Consider the following 25,852-nt stretch of genomic DNA (forward strand, 5'->3'; position numbering starts at 1 on the left):
GTGCAAAGGTCAACATTATGCTGGTAAGAGAATGTTTAGGAATGATCAGTATTTGGAAGCCAACAGTCACAGGTTCACAATTGTTCCTGTAAAGGTTCGACCACTGGAAAACCTTCAAAATGCCAGGGAGCCAGTGGCTTCTAGATTAAAATATTAAAACAAATAATAATTTTTTAAAAAATTGTCACTTCCGATAACTTCTCAGCTTACTGAACAAAGTAACGGAGAGCCTCTCGTACCACGCTGGACTCGTTTCCTGGAAATTTGTAAATACCAGACTACAGAGCTTGACTAATGACTATTGGACATGGTGCCCACTGTGTGTGTGCAGAGAATTGGCTTGTGTGGGAAGAACCCAAATGTCTGGTCCTCGTGCCAGTTTGTCTTTGGACCTAAAAAATCACCAGAAAAGGGAGGCAAAGGAAAATGACCATGATCCAGATGGAGACGGTAAGGCAGGACTGATGACGGAGTGAGCCGAAAGTTGCCAAAATAAGGGGAAATTTAGGAGATTTGTAAAGAATCATGAGTTTTCTCTTCCGCAGATTGAGGCAGGAATGGAGAAAACACTGGCTTTTGAGTTGAAAGCCCCAGATACAAGTTCCAGCTCAACCCCGGACTACTCTGAGCTGACTTCTCCTCAGTAAAATGCACAAATACTTGTGAATTGATGCTACAATAACCTCAGAAGGTTTGTGTGAAGAGGTAAGATGATATCTAAGAAAATGTTTCAAGTTCTCTCATGTGCCACACAGATGAGGAGATTTATCATTATATCATGAGAAAAAAAGCTGAAATGGGGTGTCAGGACATGTATTATTACAATTCTTTTTTATTTTTATTTTGAGACAGGGTCTCACTCTGTCACCTAGGCTGGAGAGCAGTGGTGCAATCTCAGCTCACTGCCACCTCGATCAAGCTCAAGCAATCCTCCCACCTCAGCCTTCTGAATAGCTGGGACTACAGGCATACACTAGCATGCCCAGCTGATATTTGTATTTTATATAGAGACAGAGTTTCACCATCTTGCCCAGGCCAGTCTCAAACTCTTGGCCTCAAGTGATCTGCCCGCCTTGGCCTCCCAAAGTGCTAGGATTGCAGGCGCAAGCCACTGCATCTGGCCACAATTCTTTTGAACAATTCTTCTTCCTTTTGCTTAAGCAAAAGAGGAATCTTTTGATTCCAATGACAGGTGTCAGTAGTCATCAGAACTAATCACAAATATCCCACTTCTCTTCCATCCTGGCACATGGTAGGATTTAGCTTCTCTGCCCTTTCATAGTTAGGTGTGCCCATACGATCTGACTGTTACTTCTGGGCAGGAGCTTTAAGATCACAGGTGCAATTTGCCATCGTCCCTTTCCCTGCCTTGGTGATTGTGGAGGCATGTGTTGAGATGAAGCTTCCATCATCCTGGGCCCTTAGTGATTACAGTGAGCAGAATACCCGCCCTCCTCCTCCAACCTGCAGTGAATGTGCAGCATTGGCAAAGAAACTTTAGTTGTGTAAAAAGCCACTACAACTTTGGGATCGTTTGTTACTGCAGCATAACCTTGTATTGAGTATATGTTCTTATTTTCTGTATTATTCATGCTCTAACATTTAGGTCCTTGATCCAAAGAGGTCGCCCCATTCAGGGCTAGCAAATTCCTAGAGAGAGAGAGCGAGCGAGCGAGCAAACAGTTCTCCTGGGAGCATGCCTTTGATGTACAAACCAGCCAATCCAGAGCCCACACTCCCAACCATCTTCTTCTTTTTAAAACCAAACTCTCACACACCAAGCCAATATTCCCTCTGCCCTAAGTCACCCTAGGGTCAGACAACTAGGGACCATCTCTATGGCCCTGAACCCATCCAAATTATTCAAACTATCCAACCCTAAACTTAGCCAGCATATGTACCTTGTCTTAACCATTCCTTCCTATGAAAACCCCAATAAAGGCTTGGGGCCACGCTCTCCCTTCTCTCCTCTCCTTGCCTCCTGACCAACAACACTTATCCTTCCAAACCACGTGGCCCCGTGTGCCACACCTCCTGCTTCTAGAGCTCTATGAGTACAAACGTCTTCCTTCATGATAATCATTTCCACGTCTGTGTGCCTTATGTCTTACCATTCCTGATTAAAACAAATCCTGAGAACAACTGGCACAGGGAGCAGGGTGGTTTGATGCCAGATGGAGATGGAATGTCCTTAGACTGATCTGGACTTGCTACCTGCTCCCGACAGACAGCAGCCACTGCTTGGCAGGGCACAGCTGAGAGTGGAGTGCTCAGGCTTCCTGCTTGATGGCTACTGCATTGTGTTGTGTTGTCAGGTGTTGCCATTAATTCCCAACTTGAAATCGCGATGTTCGCTCCAGAAGCTGAGACCCGGAGCTGCCTCATAGGCTGGTGTCATGTGTCTGGGACTAACCTATTTCTCCACAGTGGTGGAACACCCAGGATTCAGGACAGAGTGCCTGGGGTTATATAAGTAATTGGCTACGTTTGTTTCTCAAAAGGTCCCTCTGAAGGGGACCAGGAGTGACTGACTACCCTCCTTGTGCCAAGGGCAAGTCTGACCCACTGACTGAGGAGCACTGACAACACTGGGGTCATCAGTCATTTAGATGAAAGTGCCTAGTTTCTAGGATGTGATAGCTCCTGAGGACACTCATAAACCACTTTCCCTTTTCCCTCTGGGCTTTGCTGAGTCAAATTTTAGCCTCTTCCTTGGACTACTGCGAGAGCACTTATCAGAACGCTTGCTCCTTGTTCGCGCATGTGTTGAGGGCCATTCATGGGGTCAGTGTGAAGGGCTCCTCCAGGGATCATGGCATCCCACAAATGTTCAGATCATACACTTCTCTGCTGTTGTCTGATTGCTGCTGTCATGATTTATTTCCCAACCCAGGGGTAAATAAGAAGTCCCCTCCCTAGAGATGAGGGACTCAGTGTTTAATGATAAACAGGAAGGAAAAAGAGCATCTATTTCCAACTTCCCCAAAAGCCCCAAAGAGATGGTCCTTCCCCATGTGGCCCTACGTGGCATGCCATGCCTCCTGTTTCTAGGGTTCTGTGAGCACAGACTTCTTCCTCATGACAATCACCTCTGTGCCTGTGAGTCTTACCATTCCTGATTAAAACAAATCCTGGGTACACCTTAACACAAGCCTGGTCCATCCTGATGAATACAAAGGAGGAAGAGTGGGATTGGCATCAGGCACCGAGATTTTCTCATCTTCTTCCCAACCTCTGGGGTCTAGATGGCCTCTCCGACTGCAGACAAGCTTTCGGTGTGGCAGGAAGATGGACCCCATCACCACTGGCCTGGCTGTCAGAGCCTAGAGGAAGGAGGTGGTCTCAGAAATTACAGCAGAGAAAGCCCCAGGGACAGACTCAGATTGGCTGATTGGAATCATGAACATTCATGAGACAATCGCTGTGGCACATGCATTTGATCAGGATTGAGGCAGATGCTGACCCCTGTTGGTGGGTGGCTGGGTGGGATGTGTTGGGCAGCCAGCACAGGCACCAGTGAGATTGATCATTGTCCTTCTGTGGATGGAGTTTGGACATCCAAACCTTGCCACACCCTCAGGAAGGACAGTTTGTATACAGCTGCTTCATCACACAAAGTACTACTGGGAAACCAGACAAGCAGTGAATGAGCCAACTTCCTTTGAGATCAACAGATAAGAGCCAGGAGGCCCTTCTGAGATAGGGGCAGGCTAACCAGAAATACGGTATCTACAAACAATCCATCATCACTAACAGAGGAAAACAAATGCCTTAAATGAACACGAGGTAAAGGGTAGCAAACATTTATTGACTTTTCCAGTTATTTATCAAATGCCCTCTGCGTCATGTACCCAGATGGCTCTATTCGGACAGATCTGGCTAGAGGAAATGTCCAACTGCCCACACACCTATACTGGGCTTCTTGCTTCAAGTAAGTTTCTTATGGATGCCCATGGGAGGCCAAGAGGAAGGTATCTGAGATCTCTCTCTGCAGGTCATGGGGAATGCAAGGAAAGGAGAGGGGTAAATTTGTGACAAGGCTGAGCTCAACTGGAGGGTACGACCAGGGGCTCTTAACTTGGAATTAGTGGGCTGGCTTCTGGGGTCCTTGACCTCTTGTCATTGCATGCAAAAAACTAAATGTTCATTTCCTATAGCAGATAAAGAAGAGCTTGGAATTTTTTTTCCCTTGACCTTCCTAGTATCTCACTGGGTAGGCAGACGTAAGCTCTCTCATCTCTACTTCAGTTTCAACATTTTCCAAATAGCGCTAGTCACAGAATTATATGTTCCTTGCAAAGTCCTGTGTTGTAAAGAGAAGGCTAGAGAAACATGGGCCCACCTCTTCATGAGACCATTTACCAGCAGATGACTCAATCTCAATGAGCTGGTTTCCTGGTCAATAAAGGGAGGATAATAATACTAATTCTCACACCAACTCTGTTATAGTAGATGAGACAATAAATACACCAAGCTTTCTACTCTCATCCATTAATAATCAAAGCCTTTCCTATTAGTTGTAACAGTACTAAGTGTTTATAGGTGTATTATATCATTTAATTTTCACAAAAGTCCTATCAAGTAGGTACTACTATTATACTCATTTAATTTCAGAAAAAAGTACAAAGTGGGTGAAAATTGAGATTTAGAGGTCAAGCACCTTACCACTGAGAAGCAGAGCTGGCTTCTGACCTTGGCTGCATGACTCCTGAGAGCATATTCTTAATCTGCGGATTTACCTCCTCCATTCACTCCATACACAACTAGCAGAGAAGCTGCCAAAACAAAGCACTCCAAGAGCAGGCTGCAAGCTGTTGCCATGGGGATGATCTGGAGAGTGAAGGGGGAATCTTCACACATGGAGTCCCTGTGAGGCGTGAGGCACGACAGAGATGATCTCATTTGGTTAAACTCGAAGGAGTGCCTTCATCATAGCTCTTGTAACAAGCACATACTGATGATTAGCCTTGCTTCCTTTTTATTTTTTATTTATTTTTTTGAGATGAGTCTTTCTCTGTTGCCCAGGCTGGAGTGCAGTGGTGCGATCTTGGCTCACTGCAAGCTCTGCCTCCCAGGTACATGCCATTCTCCTGCCTCAGCCTCCCGAGGAGCTGGGACTACAGGCGCCCGCCACCACGCCCAGCTAATTTTTTGTATTTTTAGTAGAGACGGGGTTTCACCGTGGTCTCGATCTCCTGACCTCATGATCTGCCTGCCTCGGCCTCCCAAAGTGCTGGGATTACAGGCGTGAGTCATTGCGCCTGGCTGCCTCGCTTCCTTTTGTTCTATGTAACAGGTGAAAACACAGAAGGTGGTGTGATTCATTTGCCTGATTTCATGTCACACCATGGGTCAAGGGCTTAGCTGGGAATTAGGAAGTTGGGATCATATTTAAAAACTAGAGAAAGTACTGGCCAAAGGCCACAACTTGGGGACAAAAGAAGCTACAAAAATCACGGAAGTTTTAGAACTGTTGTTTATTTCCAATTATTCCCACTTCTTCACCTAGGAGTGGCTGCATTAGATCAAGGAAGAGGGCCCTGGTTTCATGAAGAAGGGAATTAGCACCCATTTCAGACTTCCTACACTGAAGAGGGGTGCCAGTGTGGTGGAGGGGGCTCAGGGAACACTCTGGATGGACCATGCTCTGTGGGCTCTGCCTGGCTTCCCTGACAGAGCGGGGACTGCTGGCATCACCTGTCTGACTCCCTCCATGTGGGATTGGAAATGAACTAATTAGAGCTAATGCTGGAAATAAACTTATTGGATAGGCTGCATGATTTGGGCCTGAATTTCCCAAACAGCTATGCAGAAGCAGCTGACGAGGCAAATGTTCCCTCACCCTGCCATGTGGTAATTAAGTTGCACTCAGGAGCTTTTCAAAGATGGGGGCTTCTGCTCTCCAGCTTCAGAAAGAGAAAGAAGATGAGTGAGGAGAACAGCGGGGGATCTGGCTGCTTCTTCCCAATCCAACTGTAACTTCTGGATGGCAGTAGCCCCCTGCTGTCCCCACCATCCTGCCTGTTGTCAGCTGCAGCTGCAAGGGCAGCCTGCATATGGGGAGACATTTATCACTCATGAGCAGCTGGGTCATGGCAGTGGCGCTGGCAGCTGGCTGGATCATTTACTGGCCACGGCAGAGAGTTGGTCTCGGATGCGGCCCAGGCCATCTAACATGGTGTCCACTGTTTCTTTGCTCAGCTCCACGGTGACAGCTGAGATGGAGGGTTTGTCTCCGCATAGGCTGGGATCTTCTTGGATCTGAAAAGAGAACACAGCCCAGAAAGTCAAAGCTGCCTCTTTTCCTGTCTCCCTAAGTAAGCCCTGAACCTGTGAGGCTGAGCTCAGTTCTGCTGAACCTCTGAAGAGAGGCTCTTTCCTAAGCACTAGAGAGTAGCAGCCCTTGGGTCATTTAGCAGTAAGGGAGAGTACAGGAGATGCTCAGAGGCCTGGGTCAGTCTCCATTTGCAACAAGTGCCTTGGGTAGGTATCAAAGAAGGCCAAGCCAAGGCTCACTCACCTCTCTGATACCCTAACTCTCAGCATTCAAGTAGGAAAACATTATGTGTGTTTACATTGGTACTTTAAGGAGCAGGCTCTGTTGGATACTTAAGACAATTCTGCATTGGGATGCAGGAACAATCTTATAACCTTTAGTTTTAAAAAATAAAGAAGCTTTATTTAATATTTAATATTAACACTAATTACTAATTGACACTAATATTTAAAACTTGGCTGGGCGTGGTGGCTCACGCTTGTAATCCCAGCACTTTGGGAGGCCAAGGCGGGTGGATCACGAGGTCAGGAGACCGAGACCACAGTGAAACCCCGTCTCTAGTAAAAATACAAAAAATTAGCCAGGTGCGGTGGCGGGCGCCTGTAGTCCCAGCTACTCGGAGAGGCTGAGGCAGGAGAATGGCTTGAACCCAGGAGGCAGAGCTTGCAGTGAGCCGAGATCGCGCCACTGCACTCCAGCCTGGGCGACAGAGCGAGACTCCGTCTCAAAAAAAAAAAAAAAAAAAAAAAAAAAATTAAAACTTCATTGCTATAGGCACCCTTACTTCTTCATTTTCTTACAAGTGGTAAATTTCTGGGTGTCTGATTATGTAGATATAGCATTACATTTCTAGTTTTAACTAAACAAACACTACAAAATGGATATGTAGCTTAAAAAGATTCCTGAAAATAACTATAAAATGAAGACAACCCCAATGAAGCAAAGGTATGTGAGCAAGAAAATGAAGACCTGACCCTTCTCCAGCTGCTAGTAGAAACTCTTTTTTTTTTTTTTTTGAGACGGAGTCTCACTCTTTCGCCAGGCGGGAGTGCAGTGGTGTGATCTCGGCTCACTGCAATCTCCACCTCCTGGGTTCAAGCGATTCTCCTCCCTCAGCCTCCTGAGTAGCTGGGACTATAGGCGCCCGCCACCACGCCCAGCTTATTTTTGTATTTTTGGTAGAGACGGGGTTTCACCATGTTGGCCAGGATGGTCTTGATCTCTTGACCTCGTGATCCGCCCACCTCGGCCTCCCAAAGGGCTGCGATTACAGGCATGAACCACTGTGCCCAGCCACTAGTAGAAACTCTTGAGCAGCCACATTACAAATTATGACAGCCTAATCACTGGACAAGAAATTGCTAAAGTACACTGAAATGATCAGGCAGGCTGTTGAAAATCTGGAAGCACACCACTGTTGTTAAAGCTAAACTGCTAGGAGTATAGGGTTACCTTTCGGTATCAGCAAATTATTTTAAAAATATGTTTTGTATTTGTTTTATTGTTTTAATATGTCCATAATATGTTACTATAGTAGTATACATACACGTTGTAACTAAACAAAGGAGGATAAAGGGGATGGTGATTTAAAAAAATATATGGGTTAGAGATCCCAAACCTTGGAGACTGGTGTTTTAGATGGCCACAGGGGTGCTGCCTCTTCTTTCTAATGGCATGATAGTGAATGTACCTTCATCTGGAGCAGGCAGGTGGGGACGGCCATGCGGCTGATGCTGTCTGAGGAGGTTTTGATATCCACTCTCCAGTCCAGGTCCACCAGGCGTGGCAGAGAGACTGTGGAAGGAACAGCTCAGCTCAATGCTCATGCCGCCCGTGTTTACCAAGCATTTATTCTACGACAGGCAGCTCTGAGGACTGCACACATGCAATGCATTGGTCTATGCAGCAAGTCCCTGAGAGAGACAACTAAACAAAGCCCAAGACCCACAGTGAGCCATGTGCCTTACCCATTGCTCTGTGCTGCCGGCACTTAGTACTAATTCACAGTGGCAGCATATCCAGGCTTCTGCCTGAACATCCAGCCCTCCAGATGTTAGGGCAGAATGAGAAGTGACAGAAGGCACAGAAGAAATCATGGCCTGAGGCTTAGGAAATGTGTAGCTTCAGCAATAGTGGTAAGAGCTCTTGTTTTAGAGATAAACGGACTTGCCTTGAATATAGGTGCTACCACTTATCTAACCTCTGAGCTTCTGTTTGCTCATCAGCCTAGCTCACAGGGCTGTCGGGAGGACTAAATGACTTAATGCAGATTAACTGCTCCAGCACTGTGTCTGGCTCAGAGTTACTGTAATGACCATTTATTCAACATGGACTTTTATTCAGCCTTTCAAACTATTTTTGATTATTGTTAATTTTTTTCACAATTGAAATATCATTATTTTAAGTACTTCACTTTCTGCTTTGGATATTTCTGTTTTTTAACAACATGCCTACATAATAATGTTTATAATCAGAAAAAAGTTAAAAAGTAGAATTAGGGAAAAAAAAAACCCACCATACACAGAGTATGGGTTGAGATTAGAATGGTTCACTTTGGTTTCTGTCGAAATCTCTGATCACCTGGCAGACTGAGAGCTGGGGCTGGGGAGACAAGTAAGAAGGGCGGGGTAGATTTCTTGGTACTCACTCTGATTTGCCTGGGCTTCGGTTCTCCAAGTAGACCTGTTTAAGAGGGAAAGATGAGGAAAAAATAATGGAAAGGGGATGAGACTGACTCTTCTGACAGAGAGGGGACCTGGCCCTTCCTGTGATCTTCAGACCTGTCATCACCTGCTAACAGGAAAGGACCACAGAAACCCCTCCCTCCAAGAAAGTCTTTTGTTTATTTGTTTTACAAAGCTCAGTGATGTTAAGGCCATAGGAGTTGTCAGTTTTCATAGTTTAGGACAAGAAAGAAGAAAATACAATGTATTGTAATCTTATTGTGCTATTGTTCTCAAAGACAAAACAGAAAAAAAGGTCAACTTATCTTCTCTTTATTGAGCACCTACTGCATACACAAATATTGCATCTTTTGCAAAAACACATCCAAACAGACCTGACTAATGCTACAACAAACATAATAAAATGTGATCATGTATGAGAAAGTTCTTAATATATAATAAAACCCTTGGTAAATAGGTATTATCAGTTATTGCTATTAGAGAGGTCTGTTCAAGCCTTCTGCTAACCAACAGTTGATCAATTCTGCTTAAAATGTACATGTTTAAAAGGAACTTCCTAGACAAGAAAACATACAGATACTTCACAAAAGAAAAAAAAAAGATCATTAAACATATGAAAAAGATATCTGACATCACTAGTGTCAAAGATAGGGACATTGAAATGAGGTACCATTTGCCATTTGTGGAACTGGGAAAAATGTAAGAAAAAAATTCCCTCAGTGAAGGTGTAGGGAGAGGGGTATACTTGTATCCTACTACTGTGGAAAAATACTGCAATCTTTCTAATGGCCAACTTGAACATTTAAGGCCAAACCCTCAAAATGTCCATTACCTTTAACCCACTAAAAAAATAATTAAGCACACCAGCAAGGTTTTCACTGTAAATTGTTCACTGAAATGAAAAAGTGCCAATAGCCTCAGTGTCCAACACTAAGAAATTTTAAAATTAAATTATACATTATTTCGTCCTATAGCAGGATTATGTTTAACCATTACAATGATATTGAAGGTAAATATTGACCTGAAATGTCACTATCGTTAATACTGTTAACAGAAAATAAGTTACAAAACAGCATGATCCATTTTGTAAAAACAAAAACAAAACATCAACCTCTTACAGAGGTGTAAAGAGAAAAAAAAAACATGTTTTAAAAGGCTTTCCATTAAGAAGATACTACCGCTAACCTCTGGTGGAATTATAGGTGTCTTATTTTCTTTTTGCTTATCCGGGCTTACTAAGTTTTCAACAATGAGCATATTACTACTTCTAGAATGAGAATAAAAATAATAAGAAATGTAAAAGTTAGAAGGGACTTTCAAGAAATGAGCACTTACACATGTTCTAGGATGATCTTTGTCAGCAGGTTTTTGAGGTTTTGGTGGAAATTTTCTGGAAAGAGAGCCAGAATTGCCTCGGCAGAGGACAGGTCACGGAATGCCACCAGCCTAGTGAGGCGGTGCAGAGCCTGGAGCAGCTGCAAGATAACGGAACCACCTGTAGCTGTAACAGAAGCAGCAGGCAGGGGGCACAAGGCAGAGCCAGGGGCAGGGCTCTACACCCCGAAGGCTGCACACTGCTACGGTCATTCAACTGAGTCACAAGTCCAGAGGCCTCTGTGGCACATGCTCATGCCCCACATGCCTTGGCCTGCCTCGGAGTTCACCTGTTGCTTTAGAAGACAGATGCAGCTGGCTGACCTAGGAAGCTGACAGCTTGTCAGAAACTCTCCACTTGTGCGCAAAGAGTTAATATAGCCCTTTTCCTTCTGCATGAGAATCTGACCTTCAGTTAACTTTCTGGTGCTGTTTCCCTGGTAACCTGAGAGCAGTGCAAAGTCAGCTGTGTTACTAAGCAACACTGCATTGGTCCAAGCCTCTGGACTGAGAGGATTGCATAAATACCTGGGGTGCCTGTAGCTCTGGACTTGCCTATGCGTGGCTACAGGCTCCTTTCGAGAACCTGAAGCTGTGCTTACTGAACTGTGACACAAGATACCGGCTCCTGTGGAGTGAGGGCCTTGAATCCAGGGTAGTAGGATTCATGTCCTTTCCTCTCAACTGTCACCCAGGAGGGCAAAGAGAACAAACAGTTCCTGGCCGGCTGTGCGGGTTTCTCCTGGGAAGAGGCGTGTCTGCCCGTCCTGCTAAAATGCTGTGTTCCCATCCTAGGTCCTTCTAAGTGAATCTGTAACTTCGAAGTGGAAGAGTGGTTTATGGTGGTCTTGTGAATAGAGTAATACTTAGCTAACCTAAAAAAGCTCTCTGGAGGTAACTGTTTCTCTGCTTTAGGGCTTTCTCTGATATCACTGCAGATTACCTGACACAACCCGGAAGTGAAGGGAAGTTAACCTTCCACCAATGAGAGTGGGTGTTCATGGATAAATGGCCAAGCCTCTCTGTCCTCCCGGGGAACAATTCTGAGAGGTGTTCTACTTGGTTTCTTACAGGATCCCAAGTTTTCCATAGCAGTAATTGCTCTTAACATCCTCTTTTATTGACTTGCCTTCCCTGTTTGATTTTCCCCACTGCTTTGTGTTTTCTAGAATCATCTCCCAAATAATCTACTTTCGGGGGAATCCAAAATAAGTCTCCAAATCACTTCCAAAATCTTGCTTTTTCCTTTTACTTTTCTACAGCTCATTTCAATAAATGAGGTCCAGAATTAAAACAAAAAACATAGGCCAGGTGCAGCGGCTCATGCCTGTAATCCCAGCACTTTGGGAGGCTGAGGTGGGTGGATTGCTTGAGCTCAGGAGTTCAAGACCAGCCTGGGCAACATGGCAAAACCCTGTCTCTACAAAAAATACAAAAATTAGCCAGGCATCGTGGCATACGCCTACAGTCCCAGCTGCTCGTGGGGCTGAGGTGGGAGGACTGCCTGAGCCTGGGGCATGGAGGCTGCAGTGAGCCATGTTCATGCCACTGCCCTCCAGCTTGGGTAACAAAACGAGACCCTGTCTCAAAAATAAATCCAAAAACATAGGCCCATTTAGATGAAGAAACTGCTGTTTTAAAAACATATTTGCCTTGGAAAGATAAAGCTGTCACTGCTACATAATAACTTAACACAAGTTACCTTAATCTCCCTCTTGGCTACCTGCTGAGATCAGGTGAGCTGAGGAGAAGGGGACCTTCTGTGGGACAGAGGGGTGAGGAGGGAGTGAGATACACAAAGCACCCCTCAGGAAGCCTGATGGAATCTAGCAGTGCCTACTCCTGAATCTTATGCAGGCCATCCAGCTAACAATTTATGAGCATCAGCAAGTTACAGGTTGGAAAAGAAAATCACAGAAAGGTTGGCTTTTGTTCCACATTGTCTAGGTAATAGGTCTGAAAGAAAATGGTCAGGAGCTCTGATTCTGGGTACAGTTCTCCCATTCATGTCCCATTTATCAAAGTTTGCTACAGTGTCAACAGATGTTTCAAGGGATTTTCCTTGGACATGGCAATGACTGGGAAGTCAAGAAAGAGACTAATAAGAGGGCCAGTGGCCAAAGGTCATTTCTGACCACACTTACTTCCTCTGCCTCCTCCTGGGTCACAGACAAGCTGGAACATGTAATATCCAAGAGTTTTTTCGAGCCAAGGGCTGAACTGGAAAAGCTTTCTTGACACAGCTGTCTGACAACATCTTTTGAGGAGGCCTATGAATTAAATCACAGATAGGAAAAAAAAACCCTCAGACTCTGAAAACACATGTTTTGAGTAATAATGTCTTAGTCATACATGATACCTTTGAGACTTAAATTTTAAAGGTACATAAGACTTTGGATTCTAGGAAGATCAAATAGATGTACTTTTCCCTAATCTTTCTGCTAAGTACAACCAAAAACTCTGGACACTATATAGAAAACATACATAAGACTCTGGAAGCAGGAGAGAAGGAGGCAGATCTGCTAGGGACCTCGTAATACAAGGAATGACACAGTGGTGAGTTCCCTGGATTTTTTTTTGCTTCATATATCCCAGACTTTCAGCTGAAGAAGAGGGCAACCTGGAAATGACAATGGATGCAGAGGGGAAAAAACGCTACAATAAATAGCTCTTCTGTCTAGCTAAAGGACCAACAAAGGGGCAGCCTTGGAAGACAGAAAACTTTTAGATGACAACTGCTGCACTGCAGCCAAATATCATAGAAAAACTGCAGCCCCACCCACCTCTATGTCAACAAAGGCTGACTGGGAGGCCTAGAGCTGAGTGAGAAGACTTGTGAGGCTATAATGAGGTACCCCAACACTCCTGCTGGGGAGGTGTCAGAGAAGGCCAAGTAGGAAGCTGGGACCTTTTTCCCCACCAGCTGGTAACAAGCCTCATCATTCTGTGATACTAGTGGAGACCAGGTGGAGTCAGAGATTCCACCCCTACCCAGTGGTAACAAGGAACCTCTGCTTTCAGGTATCAACAGAAGCCAAGTGGGGAACCTGGACTTCAACTTCCAACTGATAGTAATGAGGTGGCACCCCCTTCCCCTGCCTAAGCAATGCCACAGAAAGCCAGCTAAAACATAAAATTTAAATAAAATCCATTCTCAGAACACAATATGAAAATGTCCAGGTTTTCACTGAAAATCATTCATCAAACCAAGAACCAGAAAGATCTCAAACTGAATGAAAAAAGGTAATCAATAGATGTCAACACCAAGATGACAGATGTTAAAATTATCTGAAAAAGAATTTTAAGTAGCCAGGATAAATATGCTTCAACAAATAATTATGAACTTGCTTGAAACAATTTTTAAAATTGCCTCCTCAGCCAAGAAATAGAAGATATAAAGAACAACAAAATGGAAATTTTAGAACTGAAAAATAAAATAACCAAAATAAAAAGCTCAGTAGATGGGCTCAGCACCAAAATGGAAAGAATAGAGGAAAGAATCAGTGAACCAGAAGACAGAGAAGTAGAAATTACCCAATCAGAAAAGCAGAGAGAAGAGACAAAATTAGGAACAGAGCCTTAGGGACATGTGGGACTACAACAAAAAACCTAACATTTATATCATTGGAGTCCTGGAAGGAGATGATAAAAGAGGGCAAGACTGAAAGAATATTCAAAGAAATAATAGCTCAAAACTTCTCAGGTTTACTTAGAAACGTAATCCTATATATTTCAAGAACCTGAGTGAAACCTAAACAGGATAAATCCAAAGAAATTCATACCAGGACATATAATTGAACTTCGAAAATGAAAGACAAAGAAAAAAATATTTAAAGCAAAGAAAAATGACACCTTACCTATTAAAAAAAAACCAATTAGAATGAAAGCAGATTTCGTATCAGAAACCATGGAAGCAAGAAAGAAGTGACAATATTTTTCAGGTGCTGAAAGGGAAAAAAAACTGTCAACCTGGAATCCTACACCCAGCAAAAATATCCTTCAGGAATGAAGAGGAAATCGAGATATTCTCAGTTGAAGAAAAACTCAGAATATCTGTCACAAGATCTGCTGTAAAAGAATGGTTAAAACAAATTCTCTAAAAAGAAATGAAACAATGAAACAAGAAACCCTGGAACACCAGTGTACTAGCCAGAGCTCCCCAGAGAGACAAAACCAACAGGGTATGTAAGAGGGGATTTATTAGGGGGAAATGGGTCACATGATCACAGAGGCAAAGTCCCACAGTAGGCCATCTGCAAGCTGGAGGACCAGAGAAGCTGGCAGCTTGGCTCAAAGTCTGGCAACCTCAGAACCAGGGAAGCTGATGGTACAGCCCCTAGTTTGAGGCCAAAAGACTGAGAGCCACTGGGAGGCCACTGGTGCAAGTCCCAGAGTCCAAAAAATGAAGAACCCAGAGTCTGATGTCCAAGGGTAAAAGGAGAAAAGGCATCTTGCTTTAGAAGGAAGGGAGAGAACAGAGAGAAAGGGAACCCCCCCATCTTCCACCTGTTTGGCCCAGTTGGGTCCCCAGCCAATGGGATGGTACCTGCCCACATTGAGGGCAGGTCTTCCTCTCTTTGTCCACTGACTCACACATCTATTTTCTTTGGCAACACCCTCACACACTCAGAAAAAATGCTTCACCAACCATCTAGGCATCCCTCAATCAAGTTGACACCTAAAATAAACCATCACAATCAGGAAGTCAGAACAGGGCAAACAAAGACATGGATAAACACTGGAGGCTTTCTTTCTTTTCTTGAGTTTTCTATTATGTTTGAAGGCTGAAGCAAAAAATATATCTGATGTGGCTCTAAATGTATATAGAGGAAATATTTAAGACAATTATAAATGAGGGAAGATAAAGAGGTATAAAGGGAGGTAAAGTTTCTATACTTTGCCCTAACTGGTAAAATGATGACACCAATAGACTGTGATAAGTTACGTATATAGAATGTAGTAATTAGGGCAACCACTAAAAAGGCTATAAAAAGAAATGCACTTTAAAACATTACAGATAAACCAAAATGGGATTCTAAAAAAATGTTAAAATAACCTATGGGAAGGCAGGAAAAAGTAAAATGAAAGAAAAATCAAGAGAGAACAGGCAGAAAACAAAAATAAAATAGTAGACTTAAAAGCCCTAACATACAAATAATTATATTAAATGTAAATGGTATAAGTGTACCAATTAAAAGACAAAAATTGGCAGAGTGGATTAAAAATATGACTCAAATGCTATCCATAAGAAACTCTTGGCCAGGCGTGGTGGCTTAGGCTTTGTAATCCCAGCACTTTGGGAGGCCACGGCAGGTGGATAGCTTGAGCCCAAAAGTTTAAGACCAGGCTGGGCAACATGATAAAATCTCCTCTCTACAAAAAAATACAAAAATTAGCCAGGCATGGTGGCGCTTGCCTGTAGCAGCAGCTACTCGGGAGGCTGAGGCGGGAAGATTGCTTAAGCCTGGGAAGTCAAGGCTGCGGTGAGCCGAGATTGCACCGCTACACTCCAGCCTGGGTGACAGAGCGAGACCCTGTCTCAACAACAACAACGACAACAACAACAAATCTCCCTTCAAATATAAGATACAAGGCAGGTTGAAAGTAAAAGAATGAAAAAGGGTATATCATGCAAACATTAATCAGAGGAAAGTAAGAGTGGCTAAATTAATAATAAAGTAAACTTCACTGGCAAAGAAAATTACCAAAGACAGAGAGGGACATTATATAATAATGAAAGATTGTATCCACCAGGAAGATGTCCTAATTGTGTATATACCCAACAACAGAATTGGAATATATCTGAAGCAAAAACTATCAGAACTGCAAGAAGAAACAGACCGAATGACAAATATAGCTGAGGACTTCAACACTCCTCTTTCAACAATTGACATAACTAAACAGATATTCAACAAGGATATAGAAGAAACTCAACAATACCATCAATCAATTAAATTAATATTCATGAAACAATACCCAGTAACAGCAGAATACAAATTCATTTCAAGTGTCCACTGAACACATACATACCCAGACATACCATATTCTGGGCCATAAAACAAACTTCATCAAATTCAAAAGAAATAATGAAGAGTGTGTTCTATGGGACCACAATGGAATCGAACTAGAAAGCAATAGCAGAAAGGTAACAGAAAAATATCTGAGCACTTATAAACTTAAACAGTACACTTCTAAATAATCCATATGTCAAAGGGGAAGTCTCAGGGATATTTTAAAAATTACACTGAATAAGTGAAAACACACCATACCAACATTTGTGGTACACAGCCTAGCAAGTGGTGAGATGAAATTTTATAGTATTAAATGCATATACTAGAAAAGAGGAAAAGTCTCAAATCAATAATCTAAGCTCCCACCTGAAGAACCTAGAAAAAAGAAAGCATAATAAACCCAAAGGAAGCAGTGGAAGTAACAATGATAAGAGCAGAAACCAATGAAATTGAAAATAGAGAAATCAATGAAACAAACAGCTGGTTCTTTGACAATGTCAATAAAAATCGACAAACCTTTAGCAAGACCGACAGAGTTAAGAGGGGAGACACAAATTATCAGTATTAAGAATGAAATGGAGGATATTACCACAGATTCCGCAGACATCAAAAAGATAAGGGGAACTTAATGAAAAATTCTATAAACATAAATTTGATAATTTAAATAAAATGGACCAATTCCTCTAATAACACAAACTACTTCCACTCCCCTAATACAAAATTGATCATCTGAATAGTCCTATGACTATTAAGAAAATTAAATTCACAATTTTAAGGCTCCTAAAAAAGTCTGTAGGCCCAGATAGTTTAACTGGAGAATTCTAACAAACATTTAAAAAAAGAATGAACTGATTCTATACAATCTCCTCTAGAAAAACAGAAGATGATGGAGTACTCTCTAAATGATTTTATATAGCTACAAAGCTAGTATTACCCTGATACCAAAACCACACAAAATTGTACAGAAAAATAAGAAAATTACAGACCAATATCCCTCATAAAAATAGATGCGAAAATTCTTAGAAAATATTGGCAAATAGAGATGTTATATATATATAATATTTTATTAGCAAATAGAGACATATAATTACATACTTATATATTATATATAATTATACACTATGACCAGGCGGTATTTATTCCACAGATGCAAGGCTGGTTCAGTATTTGCAAATCTATGTAATCCATCACGTTAACAAAGAAAATCACATGATATAAACCAATGCGGAGAAAGCATTTGATAAAATTAAACATCCATTCTTGATAAAAGCCCTCAGAAAAATAGGAATAGAAGAGAACTTCCTTATCTTGATAAACAGTATCTACAAAAAACCTACAGTGAACATTATACTTAATGGTGAAAGACTGAATGCTTTGCCCCCAAAACTGAGAACAAGGCAAGACATCTGCTTTCTCCACTCTGAATCAACACAATGCTGAAAATTCTAGCCACTAAAATAAGGCAAGAAAAGGAAATAAAATGTGTGCAGATCAGAAAGGAAGAAATAAAATTGTCTCTATTTGTATAAATAACATGATTTTCTATGTAGAACATTCCAAGAAATATACCAAAAAATCCTAGAAACAGTGAGTTTAGCAAGTTTGCATGTAGAAGATAAACATACATAAATCAGTTGTATTTCTATATATTAGCAATGAACATGTGGACACTAAAATTAAAAATACGGGCTGGGCGTGGTGGCTCACATCTATAATCCCAGCACTTTGGGAGGCCAAGGCCGGTGGATCACTTGTGGCCAGGAGTTAGAGACCAGCCTGGCCAACGTGGTGAAACCCTGTCTCTACCAAAAATACAAAAAAAAAAAAAAAGAAAGAAAAGAAAAAGAAAAAAAAAATCAGCCTGGAGTGGTGGTGGGCACCTGTAGTCCTAGCTACTTGGTAGACTGAGGCATGAGAATCGCTTGAACCCAGGAGGCGGAAGTTGCAGCGAGCTGAGATCATGCCACTGAACTGTAGCCTGGGCCACAGAGCGAGACTCTCTCAAAACAAACAAACAAACCAAAAAAAACCAAAACCATTTGCAATTGCTCAAAAAATGAAATACAGGATGTGCATGCTGAAAACTACACAACACTGTTGGACAATCATTACATGGAATACCACTCAGCAATAAAAAGGAAAGAACTATTGATACACACAACATGGATGAAAATTAGGCTGAGTGAAAAAAGTCAATCTCAGAAGGTTACTTACTGTATTATTCCATTTATACAGCATTCTTGAAATGACAAAATTAGAGAAATGAATAATGCCGAAGGTTAAGGAGGGTGTGGCTATTCATGAGGAATCTTTGTGGTGGTAGAAATGTTTTGTATTTTGACTGTCAATATCAATACTTTTGACATTAGGTATTGACATCCCATTTACCCTTTACCCAATTTCCCCATGCAGAACTATACATAATAGTAAGTATGCTATATATGTATACTATATACTATAGTATACATACAGTATAGTATATAGTATACATACTATATACATACTATACATAATAGTATATATACTATATTATGTATAGTTCCGCAGAATCCTGCAGAACTGAGGGAAACTGAGTAAAGGATAAATGGGATCTCTCTACATTATTTCTTACAACTACATATGGATTTATAATTATCTCATAATAAAAAGTCTAGTATTTTTTTTTAAAAAGAAAAGAAAGTACCTAGGACAGTAGCAATGAAAATCAATGAACTACTGCTACATAATGGTGAGCAAAAGAAGCCAGGCATAAAAAAAAGTATATGCTGTATTATGCCATTTATGTAAAGTTCAAACATGGGCAATATTAAATGAATTGTATCAGAAGCAAACATAGAGGTTACTGTTGGGGAAGAAAGTGAGGAAGCAAAGAAGGGGCAAAAGGGAGACTTCTGGGGTACTGGTAACATTTCATTTTTCGACTTTGGTGGTGGTTACATCGGTGTGTAATAAATCATTTAACTGTAAATGTATGGTTTATGCACTTTTCTGTATGTATACTACACATTAATCTTTTAAAGTTTTTAAAAGAAAAGAGTGCATAAGACCAACAGGCATGGGGGCGGCGGTAGGTACAGAGCAGCCAAAATGGAGGTGAAAAGGCACTGGGTTGGGAGCTGAGAGCCCTAGATTGCCAGTCCCAGCTCTGTTACTTCATTTATTAATTCATTTAACAGCTATTTACTGAGCACGTGCTGTGTGCCAGGTATTATTGTTCTACTTGTTGGGCATTAACACTTGTGAACAAAAGAGTAGATCCCTTTAGGAGTGGAGAATGCTAATGAACACTGAGAAGGCAATTAAAAAATAAATAAGTAAAACAAAACAGAGACTATTACATGGACCGATGATGACGATGTGCCATAAATTGAGGAGAGTAACTCAATCCTCTTCACCTGGTGTTTTAAAAAAAAAAAAAAAAAAAAAAAAAAAGAGGAAGAAAGGAAAGGTCCCTGATGGATCTTACATTCTTATGAGACAGACGGACAACGGGCAAATAGCTAGCGATAAGTTCTACGAAGGAAAATAAAGCTGCCCTTTCTCCTACAGGGATAATCATGTTAAATGATTCCGGCCAGGCGCGATGGCTCACGCCTGTAATCCTAACACTTTGGAAGGCGGAGGCGAGTGGATCACGCGGTCAGGAGTTCAAGACCAGCCCGGCCAAGATGTTGAAACCCCGTCTCTACTAAAAATACACAAATTTGTCAGGCTTGTTGGCGGGCGCCTGTAATCCCAGCTACTCGGGAGGCTGAGGCATAGAATTGCTTGAACCCGGGGGGCGGAGGTTGCAGTGAGCCGAGATTGCGCCACTGCTCTCCAGCCTGGACAACAGAGCGATACTCCGTCTCAAATAATAATAATACTTCATTTGAGCTTTACAAAGCCTTATGAAGTAGGTCCCTTTCGACCTCACAACTTTTCAAATGATTATCAGGAGTGTGTCCCGCCCCTTTCACAGGTCAAAGCGAGTAGGGAAAATCTGGACCTCAAGGGAACATTGAACGCACAGGTCATTCGGAGGGCTGGGCGGACGCAGTAGGAGATAATTTCTTAATTGTGCAGTGCAGGAGGGGCTACGGGATGAAATGGGGAACTGACAACGTGGGTCTAGCAATTACCAGTTCAATGCACCAATACCGAAAATCAATCCCAAAGACTAATAGCAGGAGGTTGTACTGCGCCTTCATGCCCATTATTTTTTTTTTATCTTACGTTCCTGTCAAAACGATATTTTGTTCTTACTTTTTAAAAGCTCAGAAAGACACAACGATTTGCCTGGGATCACACAGAGAACAAGCAGCAGAGTTGTGGCCCCAAACCAGGGTCAATTTGTTCCCAATTCCTGCTCCGTCTAAAGTCTCGGAGACAAAGGGCCACCTCACGCTGTCCCCATCCCTTCGATTTACCTTGAGCAGGCTCTGGAGTGCTGCAAAATGCTCCGCTGTCAGGGCAGCCATCTTCCTGAAGTCACATGACCGCGGCACCCAGCGAAGCGAAGTCACGTGGCTTTCGCTGTTGTCTCGGGGCCTGCCGGGGGCTGTAGTCCTTCAGAGTGGAGGAAGACGTTTCGGTTGTGGTGCTGCGGCGGTGAGCGCGGATCAAGACGGACGCGGCGGCTGGATGGCTAAACCCCGGGACTCTGGGACCGAAGGACTAGGGAGACCAGGGCGGAAGACGGTTTACTCGGGGAGGAAATTGGCTTGACTTGTCTACTTACCAGGTCAGGGAAACAGGTTTTCCCTTGACCTATGTGCATTTGGGGAATGCACCTGCAAGCTTGGCAGGCGCCTTGGAAACGTAGTTGTTCAGGAGTGACCAGCGTACCAGTGTTTGGAATGAAAATGAGGCTGTGCATATCGGGCTTCTTGGAATTGACAGACACACACACATACACACACGCACACACACACATATCCTGTCTTGAAGAATGTAAAATTACTTCTGCGTGTATAGTTTTTCAGCCTATGTAGTAGGTTGGAGCTGGTATTATTAGTATTATCCAGATTGGGAAATAATCATTTAGGGTTTTTAGTAACTTTCCCATAGTCATAGAGAAGATCTGATTCCAAGAGCAGGTGAGGAAGTGTTTGGGAGAGGGGACAAGAGAGGAATGGAATGAAAGCTACTACCTAGCTAGGTTCTTGTTATACAGGGGTGAGATGGGGGAGGAGGTTTATGGAAATGATTTAGTTCCTTTATTCAAAAAGGTAATTATAATGAATATAATTGTAAAGAGTGATTTTGCATGGGCAGTACTGGACTCTGATTTGCCCTGTTTTCAGAGACTATACATCAAAACAGACATTTCCTTTATCTACCTTTAGTATGTGGGTGGCTCTTTTCTTTTCCTGCCCTCCACTTTTTTTTAAGCAAATGCCAGCTCAAAAAATGGGTTCTGATATATTCAAGCTTAAGAAAGAATGCCCATTTGTGGAATTCCAGGAACTGGTAAGCTGCTAAGGACATTTGTTCCTTTGTCTCCTCTCCTCCCCCTTCCCCTTCCCCTACTCCATTTTCTGTGGGGATGTTGTCAAGGCCCAGGAAAACAAAAATCAAATTGTCTAAGGAGGAACCCATTCCTGGATTAGAAGATTTTAGAACCATTTTGTCACAGCGTCCTGATTCTAGCTCTCTTTCTTGGCCTCTGTTTTCCATGAACCCTCAGGGCCTGATTCCTGGTTTCTGTTATAACTCAATGTAGGTACTAGGTTTAACTCCTGCCTGTATCTATAGGGCTGGGCCCATTGCCTTGGGTTAATTGAATATTTGTTAAATAAACAACCACCCAAAAAAGTGATTAGACTAAGATGAACTTTTGTAACTTATTTGAGGATATTGCCTTGGTATTTACAGGACTGTGCCTTCTTGTCTTACTTTAGAGTAATGAGGAGTGTGGTCATCAGCCTTCAAGATGGCCCTCAATGATCCCAGCCTCCTGGTATTCACAACCTAGTGTAGACACCTCCCACCTTGTACCAGGATTGGTATGCATGACCAATAGCAAATGGTGAGTGTGAATGGCATATCACTTCTGAGATTAGGTTATACAAGACTGCACCAGAAACAAAAAGACTGAAGTTCCTGTCTCCTGGCTTGGGTGCTCTCTCATGTGCCCTGCTCTCTTTCACTTGAATCCTTTGCTCTGGAGAAAGCAAACTGCCATGTTGTAAACAGTCCTACAGAGAGGCCTAGGTGACAAGGAACTGAAGCATCTGGCCAACAACCTCATTATCGACCTTAGAAGCAGATTCTCTAGGCCCAGTAGAGCCTTAAGAAGGCAGTAGTCTTGGCCAACAGCTTAACTGCAACCTCATGAGAGATTCTGAGCCAGAACCACCCAGTGAAGCCACGCCTGGATTTCTGGCCTTCAAACACTATTAAGATTATAAATGTTTGTTGTTTTAAGCTATGAAGCTTTGAAGTAATTTGTTATACAGCAATAGTAATTAATGCGTGGTGGCAGCAAAGCATAGGGGTTTTAGAATTCAACCTGAGTTGAAATCCTAATTCTACACATTATTAACTTTTCCGTGTACAAATTCTTGAACTTCTCTGGGCCTCAGTTTCCACCTCTGTAAAATGGTGTTCATCACGCCCATCTAGTTCAGAGAGTAGAGCTGAGCGACAGGAGCTGCTTCGGCAGGAGGATTCCCGGCTCTCCTTGCTCTCGTGGGCTGGTATGGTATGAATGGCACCATGTCATCCCATTTTGGTAGGGCTGCCCAGATTGCCAGTGCCATGTTGCATGTAAAGGTTTGTCTATGGTCTGCAGAATGTCCAGCAATTTCTAAACCATAAACATTTTCATGGGTGGGAACAAAACAGAATGTCAGAGTTCATTTCTATGATTTGGTTCCATTGCCTGGTTTTTGTTAGGCCAAATCTGATTTCTTTCCAGTTCTGAATATAGGAATCAGTGCTGACTTTCATTTATTTAATAAACTTGTTATGTCCCTGGCTCTGTTCTAAGCCCTTACATTTACTGATTTATTTACTTCCCATTCCTATCCTATGATATTATATATATACATATGTGTATACATACACACACATATATACATACACATGTATGTACATATACATATATAAGCACACACACTGTATTATCTCCATTTTACATATGGAGAAACAGACATAGGCAGATTAAGTAGTCTGAGGTCACACAGCTAAGTAGTGGCAAAGCCCAGATTCAAATATGGGCAGTCTGGCTCCAGATTCTGCACTGTTAACCGTCAAGCTGTACATGTCTCCTTGTTGTCCCACGGCTGTAAATTCATGTTTTTTCTCTTTGCATGTCTGACTACCTTCCTCAGGCAGCAAGAACAATCTAAGAGTGTTCCTGGACAATCAATCTGGTGGTGGTGAGAAACAATATAATGAGTGAGTGGAAGGGCTACCTTGGGCTTTGGAAAAAGACCTAGGTTCAGTTTCCGACTCCTGTGTACTGTTAGCAAATTACTTCCCTTCTTGGAACCTCAGTTTCATCATCCGTAAAATGGGAACAATAATAAAAATACCTTTTGGCCATTAGGGGGAGCTCAAGGATGACTTATACCCCAAAAGGGGAAGGATTGCTTATGTGGATTCTCAGTTCTAGTCATTGGCAACACTAAAGGGCAGAGCTTTCCCGTATTGTGGGCAAAGGTTTGCACGAGGGGGACTGGACATCCCAGTTTTCCCAGGGATGAGGGATTTCCTGGGATGCAGGACTTTCAGGGCTAGCGCTGGGACAGTTCTGGACAAACTAGGCCAGTTAGTCACCCGAGTTTGAGCCCTGAGCCTTGGGGGAAACCAGCCTTTTGGAACACTTGCCCTGATTTCTCCAGTGGGGCAGATATGAAGCGAGGGATATGGAATTTATTAGTAGAAAATGATTAAGGGCAGCAATCTTAATATTGAGGGTTTTTAAAATAATAGCTTTATTGAAATAGAATTAGCATTCACATATCATACAATTTGTCCATTTAAAGTGTACAATTCAATGGATTTTAGTGTACTCACAGAGTTGTCCAACTATCACCACAATTAATTTTAGAACATGTTCATCATCCCCTAAAGAAACAGCATATCCTTTAGCTATCAACACTCACCTCTGCCCCCAATTCTCTCCATCACACCCAGCCCTAGGCAATCACTAATCTACTTTCTGTCTCTATAGTTTTGCCTTCTGGACATTTCCTATGAATTGGATCATATGATATGGTTTCTCCTCTTATGCTAAGCAGAGGAAACAAGTACAAAAGACCACATATCATATGTTTTGTACTCATTTCCTCTACTTAGCATAAGAGGAGAAACTTCTTCAAGGTTCATTCATGTTATAGCCTGTATCAGTACTTCATTCGTTTTTTGCTGAACAATATGTTTTTGTATAGATATACCATAGTTTGTTCATTCATCAGTTGTAGACATTTGAGTTGTTTCTACTTTTTAGCTGTTGTGAGTAATGCTGCCATGAGCAATCATGTACAAAGTTTTTGTGTGAACATATGTTTCATTTCTCTTGGAGTATATACTGAAGAGTGGAATAGTGGAGTTTCTGGGCCATATGATTACTCTGTGTTTAACCTTTTGAGGAAGTACAAGACTATTTTCCAAAGTGACTGCACCATTTTACAGTCCCCAGAAGCAGTGTATAAGGGTTTCAATTTCTCCACATCTGCACCAACATGTTTTTTAAAAAAAAAAAGAGAGAGAGATGGGAGTCTCTGCTCTTTTACCCAGGCTGGAGTACAGTGGTGTAATCATGGCTCACTGTAGCCTCAAACTCCTGGGCTCAATTAATCCTCCCACTTCAGCCTCCTGAGTAGCTGGGACTACAAGCACGCACAACCATACCCAGCTAATTTGATTTTATTTTTCTTAAAGACAAAAAATACATTTTGTCTCTAAAACATATGTTTGCTATGTTGCTCAGGCTGGTCTCAAACTCCTGGCCTCAAACGATCCTCCTGCCTCAGCCTTCTGAGTAGCTGGGATTACAGATGGGAGCCACTGCATCTGGCTCTGCCTTTTTGATTATAGTAATCCTAGTGGGTATGAAGTAGTATCTCATTGTGAGTGGTCTTGTTTTGAAGTTGCATTGGCATAGCAAACACATTTTGTCACTGGTTCTGTTTTGATTATAGCAATCTTAGTGGGTATGAAGTGGTATCTCATTGTGAGCAGTCTTGTTTTGAAGTTGCATTTGCATAGCAAACACATTTTGTCACTTACACTACTTTGGTTCATTTGAGGTAACTGATGAAGGTTACAGAAGCTTAAATAAACTCCTATTCTCCCCTTTGGTTTCACTACTAAGTCCTGGCTGCCTTCTTTGTCAGAGGAATGCCTGCAGGAGGTGGATTAGGCCAAGGGTCCTGTAGTCCTTTAAGGAGAGCCCTTGCCACCCTCCTGTTATTTCCCTGGTTTCCCTTTTCCTCACCTTTTTCTCAGTCCAGAGATGAGGGTGGGTTGCAAGGGGAAAGGGCTGATCAATCTTTTTGACTTTATGCCCCCTGCTC

General features: G+C 42.4%; 1 protein-coding gene across 2 annotated transcripts; it reads right to left on the bottom strand.

The window, feature by feature from the left end:
• Window positions 1–3,789: 3,789 nt before the first annotated feature.
• Window positions 3,790–20,829, bottom strand: COMMD9 (COMM domain containing 9). Of its 2 annotated transcripts, XM_003254431.3 has the most exons (6): window positions 20,756–20,829; window positions 12,480–12,605; window positions 10,297–10,436; window positions 8,925–8,959; window positions 7,968–8,071; window positions 3,790–6,261 (listed from the first exon to the last, which is right to left on the bottom strand). In XM_003254431.3, the coding sequence occupies exons 1-6, from the start codon at window positions 20,804–20,806 to the stop codon at window positions 6,121–6,123; spliced, it is 597 nt and encodes a 198-aa protein (XP_003254479.1). In that variant the 5' UTR covers window positions 20,807–20,829; the 3' UTR covers window positions 3,790–6,120. The 2 variants fall into 2 exon arrangements, with proteins under 2 accessions (XP_003254479.1, XP_012360902.1); XM_012505448.2 differs by lacking the exon at window positions 8,925–8,959 and having other exon boundaries at window positions 6,125–6,261; window positions 20,756–20,825.
• Between the last annotated feature and the right edge of the window lie 5,023 nt (window positions 20,830–25,852).

Source organism: Nomascus leucogenys, chromosome 15 (assembly GCF_006542625.1).
Source record: "Nomascus leucogenys isolate Asia chromosome 15, Asia_NLE_v1, whole genome shotgun sequence".
In the NCBI taxonomy this organism is placed as follows: domain Eukaryota; kingdom Metazoa; phylum Chordata; class Mammalia; order Primates; family Hylobatidae; genus Nomascus; species Nomascus leucogenys.

What these genes read in the sequence shown, in the direction of transcription:
- COMMD9 (XM_003254431.3), bottom strand. Translation starts at nt 20,806, where the DNA reads ATGGCTGCCCTGACAGCGGAGCATTTTGCAGCACTCCAGAGCCTGCTC. An exon ending in CACTCCAGAGCCTGCTCAAG is followed by an intron (nt 12,606 to 20,755) that starts GTAAATCGAAGG and finishes TTTAATTCATAG; the next exon opens with GCCTCCTCAAAAGATGTTGT. An exon ending in CGAAGCCCAGGCAAATCAGA is followed by an intron (nt 8,072 to 8,924) that starts GTGAGTACCAAG and finishes TTCCTTCCACAG; the next exon opens with TCTCTCTGCCACGCCTGGTG.